Source organism: Vicia villosa, linkage group LG7 (genome assembly GCF_029867415.1).
Source record: "Vicia villosa cultivar HV-30 ecotype Madison, WI linkage group LG7, Vvil1.0, whole genome shotgun sequence".
Taxonomy (NCBI): Eukaryota; Viridiplantae; Streptophyta; class Magnoliopsida; order Fabales; family Fabaceae; genus Vicia; species Vicia villosa.
Window position 1 is genome coordinate 30,631,858 of NC_081186.1, and position 17,813 is coordinate 30,649,670.

The 17,813-nt window shown below is 32.2% G+C and overlaps 1 protein-coding gene across 1 annotated transcript; it reads left to right on the forward strand.

The window, feature by feature from the left end:
- Positions 1-10,953: 10,953 nt before the first annotated feature.
- On the forward strand, positions 10,954-14,399 carry LOC131618817 (G-type lectin S-receptor-like serine/threonine-protein kinase At4g27290). The gene is made up of 6 exons (XM_058889974.1): positions 10,954-12,296; positions 12,855-13,032; positions 13,130-13,340; positions 13,424-13,661; positions 13,741-13,891; positions 13,991-14,399. Exons 1-6 carry the CDS (start codon positions 10,999-11,001, stop codon positions 14,294-14,296), a joined length of 2,382 nt encoding a protein of 793 aa, XP_058745957.1. The 5' UTR covers positions 10,954-10,998; the 3' UTR covers positions 14,297-14,399.
- The last annotated feature ends 3,414 nt before the right edge of the window (positions 14,400-17,813 follow it).

The following is a 17,813-nucleotide window of genomic DNA, read 5'->3' on the forward strand; positions in this document are numbered from 1 at the left end:
TCACACCAGCAATCATCCAACATGATACATTCCGTTTTCGCTGCGCTGCTCTGATTACTCATTATAATCATCATCACCAATTAGATTTATTAGTTTTACCCAATTCTGACTCTCTTTACTCATTCGTTCAGGAATCATTCTTTATCATACATGGTACTAATATACCACTTAGCAACACTTTCTCGCACTCAAAAACAAATTCCTGATTTACTTCCTCTATTTAAACATTCTAATCATCAAAACGAGTACACACAAGTAATTATAATCACACTCACCAACCTCAATATACCATTGCTTACAAAATAGCTCAAATTGAGTCCCGCTCTTCTCTAAGAATTAAATCAACTTCGTCCTTCATAGAGTATAATTCCTCATTATATCTGGAATCTACAATAAAACCTTAACAACGACACAAAATTATTATAGCATCATATAGTATCAACTCATCGTCTTAACTTTGCCAAATACATACTCGTTAACTACGTACAACCATAATAACATACTCATCATCTTAGAAATTATTCAAAAGAGTTCTAATTCTTCGGCACGACATCCTTACATCCTCTAGATTCTAAATCCAACACATAGATCAATACATGTTCTCTACGTATGCTTCTAACATTTTAATTCCTCACTGCCCACGAGTAGTACTCATAACACTAACTCCATATCACACTCTTGTTGTGCGACTCTGATTAACTGTCTTAAGTCATTGTCCATTATGTTGCACTCTTTTATATTCACTTCTTCATAAGTTCACACAACATGGTGAGTGATTATTCTCACGGTTTAATATCCATCACAACTTATACCATTAAGGTAACAAAAAAAGTTTATCCTATTTATATGATTCCATCTACTACCAACACGAGATTTAGGGTGATCAAGTCCTAAATTTGTCAATAGATAGTCGACAACCATATTTAAGCATAAATAGTCGTTACTACATAATAGTGTCCTTTCCGAGTTTGCACTCAAACTCATCAACATCGTCATAGCCCAATAATTCACCTTGAGTCTTTACAACTCGCACACTTCCCTCTCATTGGATCTTGTCGGCGAGACACCAACGTCCAAACATTTCCCATAATCCGCTTCATAGTCACTTAGCATCACACACTTGTTAAGTATTTCCAAACTTCATAATCACTAATATACTCGTACATTACTATTCATCTCGTTCCAAATCAAAATCCTCATCTAAGTAAAAGACCGCGACAACATTCATAACTCGTGGTTTTACTCTAAATCCCATGACGTCTTTCGCGCCCAAACATCATTCCACTCGGAATCTCAACAAAGTCTTCCTCACATCAATAGGTGTTAGAAATTCTCTACAATTCTTCTTTTATACATATCGTTGCTTTGGCATCACAAATACGACTTCAACCATCCTAAAGTTTATTTCACCTTTAATACTAATTCACTCCTCACTAAAATCCATCGGCATTCAAATCACCTTTATTATCTAACATCTCATTAACTTATTCATCAACAACATGTTCTTCTCAACTTCGTTTCGAATAGTTGCGGTAATAACCATTCCCATTCAACACGTTTCATGCTTCCATAACTGAACTTGGAATCTCTCCTTATAGGGTCACCTTTACTGTATTTATAACTCTCCCACAAGGTAGAACATAATCCCTCCTCTTTGTAGGTTCAAACGGCACATTAATCCGACACTCGGAACTCAAGATATGAATTTTCCAACGTCATCTAAAATGCAACATCGACATCATGCAGCGAAACTCTATATGATATCTCCAAAACTCCTCAAATGGTACATTTAATTCCTAAAATTTATTCTCAACAAAATTTTCAATTATTCCTTCAATCCGTTAAACTCTGACACTGACATCCCGTGCAGTACCTACAAACAAGTATAGTTCTAAGAACAAGTGTAACCGCAACTTCACCTCTTTCCAACATCATCCTGTCACAATTAAATATGTTACAGCTTCTGCAACCATTATTATAATAGAGTTCATCTTGTTAGCTTTTCAACGCTTCAAACGGAACTCAAATCGGATGTCTAGAACTCCAGTTATGAATTTTCGAAGTTTCATAAAGATTCAGCAATTTTCCTGCGTTTTGCTTACGGAAATTTCGCTCCAAAACTCATCCTCTTCAAATCAATCACATTCCAAACAGCCCTTTATCATATCTCTTTGCTCCCAAACTTTCTTTAACTTGAGCGACACATTCCATCTCCGAAGTTCGATTTCTGAAACATCACAACAGCAATCCTCTTTGCAAACTTGCAACTAAACCTATTCCGAGAAGTAAGGCTTCTCCCCCACTTTGCTCAAACCAACTCCTGCAACAAAAAAAACAAGTATCGATAGTGATTCGCTCACATGTCGCATACCAAGGGATAATACGCCGACAGTATTCAACTGTCGTGCAACACAACTGACTCGACAATTGGCCGGACGGCCCGACCTGCTCTGATACCACTATTGTAACACCCTTCTAAACCCCGCGGCAATTAAAGAAATTATTCAGTGTACATGAAAACAAGGGTGCCACAATCTAAATTTAAAAAAAAACATCATACATCAATGTCATGCATTCATTGAGGAAATTCAACATAATTCATAAGTACTCATGTTAACACAGCGGAAAATCAGTTCTACGGAATAGTTCAACATCCTTAGAAACTATATCCCACCAAAAATCAAATAAATTAAATAGAGTCATAAACATAAACTCAAAACAACGCCTCCCCCAGTGTTACAATATCAGAGCATGACACCTGACGCTAAACTAAATGCACTGACTCATGAGCTAATCCTCACCAAGTCGTAAAAAGCCGCTATCCTCAATCTTAAAATGACAACATGTAAGGGTGAGTCTCATCGCAATTAACAAATATTACTGCATCATAAATAATAACACATCGTATTTATATTATTCACCCAATTGTATTACTTTCAGACAATTCCACAACACGCAACCAACACATCATCAATTCATAACACTGAAACACATTCAATCATGTTATGAAAATCATGCATATGAATGAACTGACACTATGCATGTAGTACCAAACATCATCAATGGGAATGAACCACCGACCAATCCAACATCTTCAAGATACGGCCCTGCCAACATAAATTCCACACAATGGGAACTATGCCCTTCGCTGAATTCACAACATCATTCGGATTCAGCCCTCAAACGTATGATTATGAATGAATGCAAACATATACAACATACTTATAACGTCGTTGATCCGATGAACATCATCGTCTCATCTCTTACCACCATCATCATTATCAAGCATGTATATGTATCAGAATCATTCATCACAATCAATCGTCATCACCATCATTACAGAACATACATGTATTTACACCAATCATCATCATAATCATTAATAAGAATATACATGTATTCACATCATTTAACACATCTCATATGGTCACATCTCATCATATATGTCAATAATATATCATCCATCAAACAAACAAAATATAAACATCATACTCATATCATTATATGAAATATCTCATAAGCTCCATCATACAATCAAACAAATCATCATACGAATCATGTTTAAAACATATTGTCACATCTCATCACATATATGCACAATACATCATTCATCAAGCAATAAAATCATGATTCAAAATAAATGAAGGTTACACCTCATATCATCCTTTAAACACATAGGATATCTCATTAGGTTCATCATACTCAAAACGACACTAAAAACGGACATACGGTTTGAAAGTTATGACCTTCGGAAAATTGTAAAAAAAATTGAATATTGTGAGTCGACTCACAACTTGTGCAGGTCGACGCATAGAATTTTATGTCCCCCTCGGGTTTGCTCAGGTCGACCCATGAGTCGACTCGTGCTGTCCTTTTGGGAACCTATAGGTCGACGCATGAGTTCCATAGGTCGACGCATGAGTTCCATAGGTCGACGCACGTTGCGTTTATGCAGAATTTTTCTGCAACTTTTGACATCTTTCCTCTACCAATCTCAATCTAATCGCACCAAAACGGTTCCCACACCAAAATATCATCAATTAACATAACATACTACAATTATAACACATTTTAGAGGTCATCTAACACTAAAACCATTCATCAATTCATCAATTTCATCGATTCAACAAAAACAACCTAAATCTCCCAAAACCCCAAATCCTAAACATACAATCCAATTGACCTAAATAATATTCCTAATCAGTATTATCATCTAAAATACGATAAGAGATGTTAATTGGAGAGTCCCCCTTACCTTAGTCAAGAATTCTTTGTTGGTCCTCTTCCTCTTCTGCTCCTCTTTCACGTATTCTCCTTTCTCTTCTTTTGCTTCTATTTTTCTTCTTTTCTCAACTTCTCTATTTTATGAAAGAATAAAATTCACTTAGTATGGGCCTATCACTTAGCACCCCTCTCTTACTAATCACAACACCAAGCCCATAACTCCTTTTTCCATAATTCTCCAATTAAATCCCATTAAATGCCAAATAATTCCAATAATTAATTTAATTCCAATTTAAATTAATTAACGAAAATATGGGGTGTTACATCTGACTTCCCTTGATTCGCTTTGAGAAAAAGGTACTAGATCACCTCCATATTGCTCATTCGTAACTTCATCTGGTTGCTCAATCATTTGCGATAGTGTTTCAGTACTAGTAAGAATACCAGTATAATTATACACAACAACCTAATGCAAATGCAACTATATGCATGTGGTACCAAACATGGGATAACCCATCTCACCGATCCACCACCATAAAGATTCGGCTACTTCTCTCACCAATTCCACACAATGGGAATTAGCTACCGCTGTCCCACCACCATAAGGGATACAGCCCACAACATGATTATGAAATGCATGTATCAACCATAACATGCTCATCATCAACATTAATCAACCAGATATCATAATCATCAACCACCACAATAATCAACAGCCACACACAGTTATGTTGTTTCTCAACCATAATAAAATACATATTTTACATCAACAATATATGTATAACAAACACCAATTACAACCACAGCATCATAGCAGGTAAATCATTCATTATACAGTGCACAACAATAGCACCCCTCACAATCGCGTACCAAGTACAACAAAGCAACTCATCCACGATAGAGTATTTACCTCATCATTCATCAAAATACATGATAAACATATTTACCATGAACAACATCCATTTGTATAACAACAGGAGCAATCATATTATAACAACACCATCATTGCACACATTCAATTATGCAAACAACAACCCATTGCACCTCATCATTTATGCAAAACAAGAGTAAACCAGATTTGAAGAAAACGATACTTTTCAAAATAAAATCAAGTTATTGTTGTTATATTTATTTTATATGGTAGAACATTCAATTTAAGGAACAACGTCCAAAACGGCGTCTAAAACGGACTTACGGTTTGAAAGTTACACATTTTTAACTTTTTACAAGAAAACAGTTATCGCTACAGCACGCGGCGCAACCAAAGTTCGCGGCGCGACCTGAAGCACACAAAACACGTTCGCGGCGCCAACCCATGCACGCGGCGCGATGCGAGAAAACAAGTACGCCTTCGCGGCGCGCACCTACCTTCGCGGCGCGAACTGGCAAAAGTCAGAGTTTCCATCGCAATTGACAGCATTACGGGATTTACCCCAAAATCCCCAAAAACCAAACCAAGTTATGTCATGAACCTCAAATACCACCATATTAGCCACATACATGTTATAACAAAAATATAACACACAAAGAGGATCATTCAATCATCATACATATAATCATACAATTCATCACGTCAAACAATTCCCATCAAAATCATCCCAAAACCCCAATCCATCATATAACCAATTGACCAAAAACAATGCATCTAAATCAGTCCTATTATCTATGATACGATAAAAGAGATTAACCGGAAGAGTTCCCCCTTACCTTAGCCAAGGATCTTGATTAACCCTCTTCCTCTTCTGTTCCTCTTTCACGTATCAGCACTTCTACTCTTCTGCTTCTCTTCCACATCTATTTTTCCTTTTTTCCTCAATTCCTTATTTTATGAAAAATAGATTTTAATTTAGTAAAATGCCTACTAACATAGCACCCCCCTCTTTACTAACACCAAATTAAGCCCAATAACCTCTTTTTCCACAATTCTTCAATTAAATCCAATCAAATGCCAAATAATTTCAAATAAATAATTTAATTCCAAATTAAATCAATTAATGAAAATATGGGGTGTTACACGTAGCAATTCAATCACATATATTATGGTTATCATATCACATAATACATCCATGAATATTAGCCACAAATTCATTCATCCATAACACACTTTCATAATTACATGTTATCCACACATTATCATCATAATTAATTCAATAAGTGCCAATTAATCCTATTCTATCACATAGAATATCAAATTAGCTTCCTAACGCTTCAAACGGAGCATAAAAAGGAGTTACGGATCAAAAGTTATGACATACAGAAACGTTCAACTTTCGCAGTCTTGCTTAGCGATTTTCTGAATTTTCTCCCAGACTTCGCTTAGCAGCCTGAGCTCGCTTAGCGGACACGCAATTATGCAGAAAAATTGCAGAAGAATCAGTTTCTCAAATGGATACTCCCACACCTCTAAACCACTCTAATAGTACTAGAAATAGCATTTACAACCAATATTTAGCACATATTACCAACAATCTATACCAAAACATGTTTAATAGCATCAATCTCATGATTTCAACATAAACCCTAACATTCCAAATCTATGAAAATGAAAGATTAAGAGATTATACACAAATCATACACACATCATTACCCAATCATATAAACCTATATTAATTTGGATTCTAACCCTTACCTCAAGTCAATCTCCTTCTATCTTCAAGATTCTCACAATTGTCATCTCTTCTCTACTCTGCTCTTATATTCTTCTCTTTTCCCCTAAAATGAAGTTATGAGAGGCTAACCTAATGTCTCTTGCTATCTTTCTCACATCAAATGGGCTTAATCACTCACACTTCCTTATTACTCTATTTCAACTAATTAGGCCCAATAGCATATTAACTTATAATTCTCCTGATTACTCAAATATCTCAATTAGCATAAAAACACACAATTAAATAATTATCATACCAAATAATAATTAAATAAAACAACAATCAGTAAAACACCAAATTAACTAATTAATAAAATAGCTAATAAAATCGGGATGTTACAGGTATAGGTAGTACCAATCAATCCTTATAAGTTTTTCCTTTAACTATGCAGTCTCATACCTGCAGAGTTTCAGGATCCCTCTCATTCTGATGTGAATTCGGTGACCATTCCTCGCCCTTTTCGGTCTCGGAAGTGTCTCATTGTCATGCCTTTTTTGTGTATAGATAGGTAAGAGGGAACCATGCATGTGTAGACTTGACTGGGGTTTCCCCACTGGTGGGACTGAGGACTGTGGACTGTAATTTTTATTGTGGGATAAGCAGCTCTCAAAGCCGCTTCAAACAAAGTGACCAAGTATGAGAAAATGTGTTTCAACAACCCATATGCTTTATATCATTTGCTTTTGATACTTGGTTTTCTAACACCAAAAGCAGTGGATCTTTTATAGAGAATGCAAAGGCCCATGCATAACAATTTTATGTCACCTAGGAAAATGAATGTAGTTTTTAAGAGGATTGGTTTTTTCATCCAAAAACGGATAACAATGCAGCTTGTTGTCCATTTGCTTATTATTTTTGTATAATCTTGATACATATATATATATATATATATATATATATATATATATATATATATATATATATATATATATATATATATATATATATATGTGTGTGACAATATGGTTATCCTTGTAAAGCAAACAAAAAAATTTTATGGTATCTAGAATGCTTATTTTGCTTATATGGCCCCTTGAAACACTGCTACTACTTCTAGTTCTTTTAATTTGATCTTTGATACATCCAACCCCATCTTTGTTTAAGTAACTGACATACCTTCTTCAAATCAAGGTTACTATGGTCTTAAATGGTTTTAATTATCATTTTTTTATTGTATTCAATCCGCATGCACTTGGTGAAAGGATGAAGTTTGAATTAGATGATATATTTTTAGATAGTCAATCGAGTCATAATGAATAATTTGCAATAAAAAATATAGCATATAAACTTCACCCTGCCATATATGGAATGCGACATAGTCAACATATCTTGTGAGCACAGACATGTCAGTAGGTCCCCCAAGAAAGGCTCCACCAGTGTGAACTGATGGCTCTATAGACACACGTGTCGTGGCGTCTGTATCAACTCTAGCAGTCTGACGTCGGGGTAAGCACAACTGTGTCTGCTCAGCCAACTATTTTCAATGAGAATCGGTCCGAGGATATCTTCCAGCCCGTAGCTCGGAAGCCTTTGCCTCATCCCTCTGAGCCTGAGCTTCCGCCCTATCAATAAGCCTGCCCGTAACAGAATGTCTTTATCCCTAGTCCTCACTCAAACAAATAAATAAGGCATAAAAAATTTAACTAATGAACTACTAGAAATTTCAGAATTTCCGGTTTTTTTAAAAAAATAATAATGAAATACCCGAAATTCTGATATTTTTTCAAAAAAAAAGTTGAACTACCGAAAATTTCAAAATTTCCGGTAAAAATGCCTCAAAAAAACACTGGAAATTTTGTAATTTCCGGTAAGAAATCTAGGAAATTTTTGTGAACTTTTACCCAAATTTTTTCAAAATCACCGGAAATTCTTACTATTTCGTGAAATTTTTGGTATCATCCCTGAAATTTAAAAATTTCGGTACTCTCGTAAATTTTTGAAATGATGAAATTTTTGAATTGAGTATTTTGGTCTTTTCATACTCTTTGGAGGGTGTCAGGTATAATTGTGGGGGTGGGAAGTTAATTGTTCCATATGTTTCTTTTATCATAAATAGAGGAGAATTTAACTTGCCACCCCCCATTTTATACCAGTCAACCTCTCAAATAGGTCATTTTTACCAAATTATCCCCGTAAAATACTGGATTTTGTTCATTTTACCAATTTTATCGTGCCTGATGCTACATAAATTTACGGTATGTGGAGAAGTTAAAATTGATACCAGAAATTTAAAATTTCCGGTACATGAGAATTTAAAACCTCCATATTATCGGAAATTTGGTCACCAATATTTACCAATTCACTACATCCTCCTATGCACATCTCCATATCACCGGAAATTTAGTCACCAATATTACCAATTCACTACATCCTCTTATGCACATCGCAATATTACCGAAAATTTGAAATTTCCAGTATATGGAAAATATCGAAAATTTGAAATTTTCGGTAATATTGGGACTTAAGAGTGCACATCACCAATATTACCGAAAATTTGAAATTTTCGGTAATATTGGGACTTAATTTTTTAAATTGCACCGGAAATTTTGAAAATTCTGGTAAATGGATACCGGAATTTTGTAAAAAAACAAAGAATTTTAGGTATCGACCAAAAAGAGATACCGGAAATTTGCTCTGCGATACTGGAAATTTATTTTTTGACGATTTTGACAACAGTATTTTTTTCTAGAAAAAGATAAAATTTTTGAATAAATAGTATCAGGGACATTTTGAGAATAACATAAAATGGGAGTGTAAAAAAGAGGTGACAAGTTAATTTCTCCAAATAGAGTCCGTAAATTACTATTAAAAAGTGTATTAAAAATTGTGGCCATAACATTTCTCTATAAAATAAAATAAATGAGGAGAGCCATAAATTACTATTAAAAAAACTAACACTAAGCAAAAAATAAATTAATCTAGTTAATGGGGCAGGTAATAATTTAAAAAGTCCAATGTAAAAAAATTGGAGAAACAACTGTGTGCAAGAAGGGATCACAAAAGAAAATAGAGTAGAAACAAAAAGATAAAAGAAATGGACTCGCAAGTAAAAATTAATTGATAGTAAAATTGTAAAGGAGGTACTTTTGTTTACTCTCATCCTCTTTGTCGCTATATAAAATTGAACTAAAAGAAATATAAATTAAAATATATCAATACCGAAATCAAACTATAATGTTCCGTTAAGGAATACGAAATGCATACTGAGGTGATAGAATAGAGTTTTGGTGTGGTAGAAAAAACTCACGATATGGTGAAAAAGGATGAATTTATAAAGTTAGTATCCCAACGTTTACAGATCACAAGATCTAATCTTTATATTGTATGGATGGTCATCCTCTTTGTTTTCCTTTCAAAAATTGAACTAAGCAAACATAAATTAAAATATACCAACTCAAAAGTCAAACTATAGAATAGAGTTTTGGTGTGGTAGAACGAACTTCCAGTATGACGGAGAGAGAAGATTTACAAGGTTAACATTCTAATGTTTAAATTAGTGACAGAGTAAAATGTAGTTTAAGAGTGAAAATAATTAGATACCTGAAATTACGCGATCTAGTATTTATATAATGCATACGGTTAAAGCCACAATATCGACCTATATTTACTATTGCAACCAGCCCAAAAACCATCACGTATATCCGCCATAACGGCCATGACACCATTATTTGATAACACTGAGTGAGAGATCTGAAAAAGAGTGTGACCGTGTGTTTTCGACAAAGATAAGAATCCACATGTTCAGCGCGCCTTTCCCTTCGCCGCTTGTTATTGAATCTTCTTCTTGCGAAAGGTCCAAAACAATTAATAAAGTCATAAATAACTATAATCAGCAAAGTCAAAAATATATAGTTAACACGTTTTTTTGACTGAATGCATGAATTGAAAAGTATTTACATTGTAAGTGTATAACATAATCGTCATCACGGTCCAACTTCTTAACACATCTTTCCGGCATTAGCCAGAAAGTCCACAAAATCAATTTAGAGTCAATAACGTCAAAGGAAAATTACACCCTATACTAATGTTAAACATACATATCTTAATATTCTTAATAAGGTGTAACATGGACATTTACTATTTCAAATATATCCAAACAATAGAGTCCTGCAAAAGATAAAAATCAATGGGTATTGGTATTCTTTCCTTGGTGTTCATTGTTTTATGCATACTTATACCTTCCCTAAAATTTTCCATAGCAGTAGATACTATTAAAATCTCCGAGTCCATCACTAATGGCATGACCTTGGTTTCACAAGGTGATAAATTTGTACTTGGTTTCTTCAGTCCTATGGATTCCAACAAAAGTTACTTAGGAATTTGGTACAAGAATATCCCAGATAAAACAATTGTTTGGGTTGCAAATGGTGTCAAACCCATCAACGATTCCACCTCCGGGATCCTAACACTAAACAAAACTGGCAGCCTTGTCCTCGAACAAAATGACAAAGTAGTGTGGTATACAACATCTCAACAAGGTTCCCTGAATCCAGTTGCGCAACTTTTGGATTCAGGTAATCTTGTTGTAAGAGACGAGAATGAGACGAACCCAGAAGCCTATCTGTGGCAGAGTTTTGACTACCCTTCTGATACAATACTTCCGAGGATGAAGTTGGGTTGGAATCTTAGAACTCATACAGAGAGGAGAATGACGTCTTGGAAAAGTCCCGATGATCCGTCACCAGGAAACTTATATTGGGGTTCATTACTTTATAATTACCCTGAACAATATCTTATGCATGGAACAAAGAAATTTGTAAGAATTGGACCATGGAATGTAGTGCACTTTAGCGGTTTACCAGATGAAAAGCCTAACAACATTTATGCTTTCAATTTCGTGTCTAATAAGGATGAAATGTATTATACTTATACTCTGGTGAATGATTCTGTAATTATAAGTTTGGTAATAAATCAAACAACGATGACGTCTTATCGTTCCGTGTGGATAGAAGATCAACAAATTTGGAGAGTAGTTAAATCACTACCAAAAGACAGGTGTGACTTGTATGGAATCTGTGGAGCCTATGGTACTTGCATAATCACAGCCTCACAGATATGCAATTGTTTATCAGGGTTTAGCCCTAAGTCTCCAACTGCTTGGAACTCGTCTGACTGGACTCAAGGATGCGTCCGAAGTAAACCGTTAAACTGTACTAATAAACTCAAGGATGGATTTTTGAAAGTGGAAGGTGTAAAAGTGCCAGATTGTACACATAGTTGGGTAGATGAAACAATAGGTCTAAATGAATGTAGAGCTAAGTGCTTGAATAATTGTTCTTGTATGGCTTACACTAATTTTAACGTATCAGGAAAAGGTAGTGGTTGTGTCATGTGGTTTGGTGATTTAATTGATCTTAGGACGTTCGAAGATGAAGGGCAGGATCTCTATATTCGAATGGATGCTTCAGAATTAGGCAGAGGTAAGCACAACTTTATTATCTTAAAATTTTCATAAATATGGTCAACAATGTCTGTTTTATTATGGAAAATTGTTGGGTATCTATATATAGACATGTTTTAACTATTTGTTTATTTGATCTTACACAATTATCTTTGAAGAGAGACATAATCGGCTCGTGAAGGATCTGATAAGAATTCTTGCTAGCATCATTATTGTTTCTGGGATACTTTATCTTGGATATCGTCGCTACATATTGCGGCGCAGAATAATTGGTATGAACTTTTTTATCTATATTTTCCCCTAAATGGGTGGTAGAATTTGTCTCTTTGTTGAACTAAGATGCTAAGAAAAACACTTGACTGTACAGCTATTTACAAATGCTATTACTACTAAAATTTATCTAACCCTGTATTCACCTTTGTATACAAAAAAGAATTAGAAGTAAACAATTTGTGAAAAATTGTAGATCAAGTAATACAAATTAAAAAAAATATTAAACAAAGGAGAATATTGAGTCTTTATCCTACAAAGTTAATGATTTATCAGTTACATGATACCTTATGCTTTCGACTCATCTGAAGCCATTGCTCCATTTTATCAGAGCATTCGGAAATTATTGAACTGGAAGGTGGAAGAGGTAGTGAAGATGAAGGTGATATCGATCTCCCACTGCTTGCATATTCAACTTTAGTCACTGCCACTGATAACTTCTCCATTAAGAACAAGATTGGAGAAGGTGGTTTTGGACCTGTATACAAGGTGATAAAATATTTGTTATGTAGGGAAAAAAAGACTTAATATAGTATCAATGTGATTAAAAAAGTGTATTAATTTAGTTTTCTAAGTAATTATGTAGGGAAGATTGGCATGTGGGCGAGAAATTGCTGCGAAGCGGCTTTCAAGTGACTCTGGACAAGGAATTACTGAGTTAAAGAATGAAGTAAAACTTATTGCAAAACTTCAACACCGAAATCTTGTTAAACTTCTTGGTTGTTGCATCGAGGAAGAAAATAGAGTGCTAGTTTATGAATTCATGAATAACCGTAGCTTGAATATGTTGATTTTTGGTATGAATATTCTGTTTAAGAAAATAGAATGCTTACAAGTCTAAAATTAAAAAGGATCACTAAATTTACTTCTTTTGAAACAGATGATACTAAAAGGAAACTTCTAGATTGGCCGAAGCGCTTCAACATTATTTGCGGAATCGCTCGAGGTCTTCTTTACCTTCATCAAGATTCTAGATTGAGGATAATTCATAGAGACCTCAAACCAAGCAATATTTTGCTAGATGACATGCTGAACCCAAAAATTTCAGATTTTGGTATAGCTAGAATATTTGGATTAGATCAAACACACGGAAATACAATGCGGGTGGTTGGAACTTAGTGAGTATATTACTACAAAGCTAAGGTCTATGTTTTGTGTGAAATTTTTTTTTAGTTTTTTTGTTGTTGTATGTTGTAGTGGCTACATGGCACCAGAATATGCCGCAGATGGACTTTTTTCTGTGAAGTCAGATGTGTTTAGTTATGGAATTTTGATGCTGGAGATTATATGCGGAAAGAGAAGTAGAGGTTTTTATATCGACGACGAATCTCCAAACCTTGCCACTCATGTAAGTACTTGAAGTGTGATATACATTTTTAATTTAGTTTTTATAAAAAAATTTAAGTTGCAAGAATCTTCTAATTCAATTTTCCATGGTTCTTTTTAGGCATGGAGTTTATGGAAAGAGGGAAGAGCTATAGAACTAATTGACAAAGGCATAGAGGACTCTTGTGTTGAATCAGAGGCATTGCGTTGCATTCATGTGAGTCTCTTGTGTATCCAACAATTTCCAAAGGATAGGCCTAATATGCCTTCGGTGGTTTTAATGTTGGGGAGTGATGGTGAATTTTCTAAGCCAAAAGAACCTGGTTACTATATAAAGAAAGATTCATTTGTAGAAACTTCCAACTTGGGTCAAAGCGAAAAAATCACAACCAATGATATGACCATCACCTTATTAGAAGCCCGATGAAAATGGATAACAAAAAATAAGCTAGCTAATATCTTCAATCACCTAACTAATGTATCACCAATACTTCAGATTGAAGACGTCTATGGTGTCCGACACCGACATGATATTGATACATGTACTTATATTCAATCATTTATATTTTCTTAAATATTACTACTTTGATATGTCTATGTATCAGTGTCGGTGTCATATCTAGTGTCTATATCTATTTTGATGCTTCATTGATCTTAATATCATGGATGGATATTACTTAAACAGGATAATGGTTTAATGAAGGGTAAAACAAATTAAATCACTATTGTAATTTCAATTTACATAGAGAGAAAAAAAGCTTTAAACACAATTCTAAATTGTAGTTTGCAACTGTAATTAGACTGCAATATAAAGGTTTTAGAAGTTTCCGCAACGACAATGCAACCATAATTGTGGCCGCGCCTTCCGTATTTTGTTGCAATATCAAAGTTTGCAGCATAACCACAACCACAACCACAACCGCAATTTAGAACTATAGTCTTGAGTTTGAAAACTTACCAATTTTTACCAAGTCAGCTTAGTGCCTTTGTGTCCACCTGTGAAATCATAGTTCTAAATTTTATTTTGCAAGCTCACACACATTATAAGAGATAGGTTCTCAGAAGCATTATAACAAACAGGTTATATGTAAGTAAGGTGTAAGAAAAAACGAACCAAAAGAGTGAGTAAATGCTCCTTTCGCCAGTTTTTGTTCTCCATCATGGAGGATGAACAACATAATCATTGCTTCATACATCATTTGAATCACCCGAGTTTTGTTTTGGTATCAAAGGTAAACTAAAGATATATTTTAAACAACCGCGGAAAATAGGGAAAAATCAAATGAAAGAATCTATGTTCCAACAATGCCTCTAATTTTACGCAAGACTTTTTTACTCATATCCTACTTATAAAGACATATCATATTTTCTCAAATCATTTTTGATCACCCACAACATTATTTAATGCTATGTATCTCACATACATGTGATTAATAATTATATTCCTCCCTCCAGTCCTAAAATAAGAGTGTTTCTAACCTAGAAAAGTTATCCTAAAATAAGAGTTTTTTTACGTTTTTAACAGAACATTAATTAATTTTTACTAATTTCTCCTTACTAATTATTGTATGCACTATTTTAAAAGTTATTACATCATATTATACATTTATTAAGACCAATAATAATAAAGGGCAGTTTTATAAAATCATTATATTTAATTATTCAATTATTACTTTTCTTATTCTATGTGCAACAATCTTAAAACACTTTTATTTTAGATGGAGGGAGTATTTATTAAGATTAATAGTTTTTAAACATTTAGGTGTGTTTGTTGCATAGATTTAAATTTTATCTACTTAATCTAAATACAAGGTTGTCATGATGACAACTTTTGCAGCAACTCTAGACCTAAAAATGATGTGTCATTTTAATATAACACTAATGTCAATCTCTTAAAATTTCTAATATTAATTAACTATTTGTATTATAATATTTTGGAATAAATAGTTAAATTATTTTTTACTTTTATAGTATTATAATTCAATAATAATAATAATAATAATAATAATAATAATAATGGTAAAGATTAAATTATACAAAATCATTTTAACAATCAAATTAATTTATGATAGAGAAGAAATAAAACAACATAAATAATATTTTATAATAAATAATATATTATTTATTAAATAGACACAATATTAATAATTAAAATAATAATAATAATAATAATGAGATAGCTATAAAAAATATAAATAAATAAATAAATAATAATCAGGATTAAATTATACAAAATTATTTTTACAATCAAATTAATTTATAAAAGTTAAGAAATAAAAAAAAAATAAGATTCTAATATATATTTTTGGATTCAAAATACATTATCTTTGATTTTATTGAAATTTGACTTTATAAATAATTTAACTCAAATTTGTACTTAAAAATATAAGTGTTTAATTTTTAAGATCTTGATTTCATAATTATAATACTTTTATCATAATGTATATCGTAATTAAATATTATTTTCATGCTATCATTTCATTATAATTAAATATTAAATATTATTTTCATGTTATATCATAAAAATAATAATTATTAGTATATTTCAATTAGTTTTATAACAGTAATTATTTTTATTGCAGTTATTAAACATTAAATTAGTAACAATTATTATTATATTTTTTAATAGTTATATTATATTAAAAATAATTATTAGTATAATTTGATTACTATTATAATAATAATTTGATTCAAATTTATACTTAAAAATATAAAAGTGTTTAATTTTTAAAATCTTAATTTTATAGTTATAATACTTTTATCATAATGTATATAATAATTAAAGATTATTTTGATGCTATCATTTAATTATACTTAAATATTAAATATTATTTTTGTGTTATATTATTAAAAAAATTATTAGTATATTTCATATTATTGCAGTGAATAAACATTAAATTAGTAATTATTATTTTATTTCATAATGATTATATTATATTATAATGATTAATAATATATTTCAGTTACTATTATAATAATTATTATTCTTATTATAGTTACTAAACATTAATTTTGAAACAATTATTATTATATTTCATAATGGTTATACTATATTAAAATAATTATTTGTATATTTCAGTTACTATTATAATAATTATTATCCTTATTACAGTTACTATTTCATATCTTTTAATATAAGTAAACAGTCCAACAAATTTTATTTAATGTATTAATTAAAATTCAATATTAATTACTTCAACTAATTACTCCATCACTAATTCTATGTACTTGAACCGCTCAATCAACAAAAGTTCTAAAAGCTTAAATTTTTTTTTATTTTTCTCTGTTTTCAATACTATGTTTTTTCACTTACCAATTCCAAGAACTGCAACTCCACTAATTAATTGTATTATTGCGTCCATTCACACTATTACATTAGATTTTAATACAAATACATCTACACCCCATCTATTTTTTCATATTCTCCAAAATTTTATACGAGGTAAGTAACTTTTTTCTATTTTTCTTTTTCATCTTCTGCCTTCTCTTTTGATTTTTAATTGTTTTACTGTTTATTTTTATTTTTGAATTCAATAGAGAAATATTGCACCGAGATTCGTCAAATTTCTAGTATAGAAGTTTTTGAATTTCTACTTTGCTCGATGAAAAATTGAAAATGTGAGTATTTAATTTGTTGTTTATAACCTATCATGTGTTATTTCATATTTTACCAAGTTATTATATTTTCATTTAGTGATGTAATTTTTTCATTGTTCAAACATCCAAGCTTCAATTAAACCGGCCTTATTTGGTGATTTTAAGTCATCTTAAAGAATACTCATACTATATAAGTTGTAATATATTATGGCTCTGTTTCGTAAGACATGTTTTCAAGCTTATAACTTATGTCTTATGTCTTATAAGCTCATATGATAATTTAGACCCGTTTGGTATAGGTCTTTTCATCATGAGCTTATAGCTTATTATACTAACTTATAACTTAT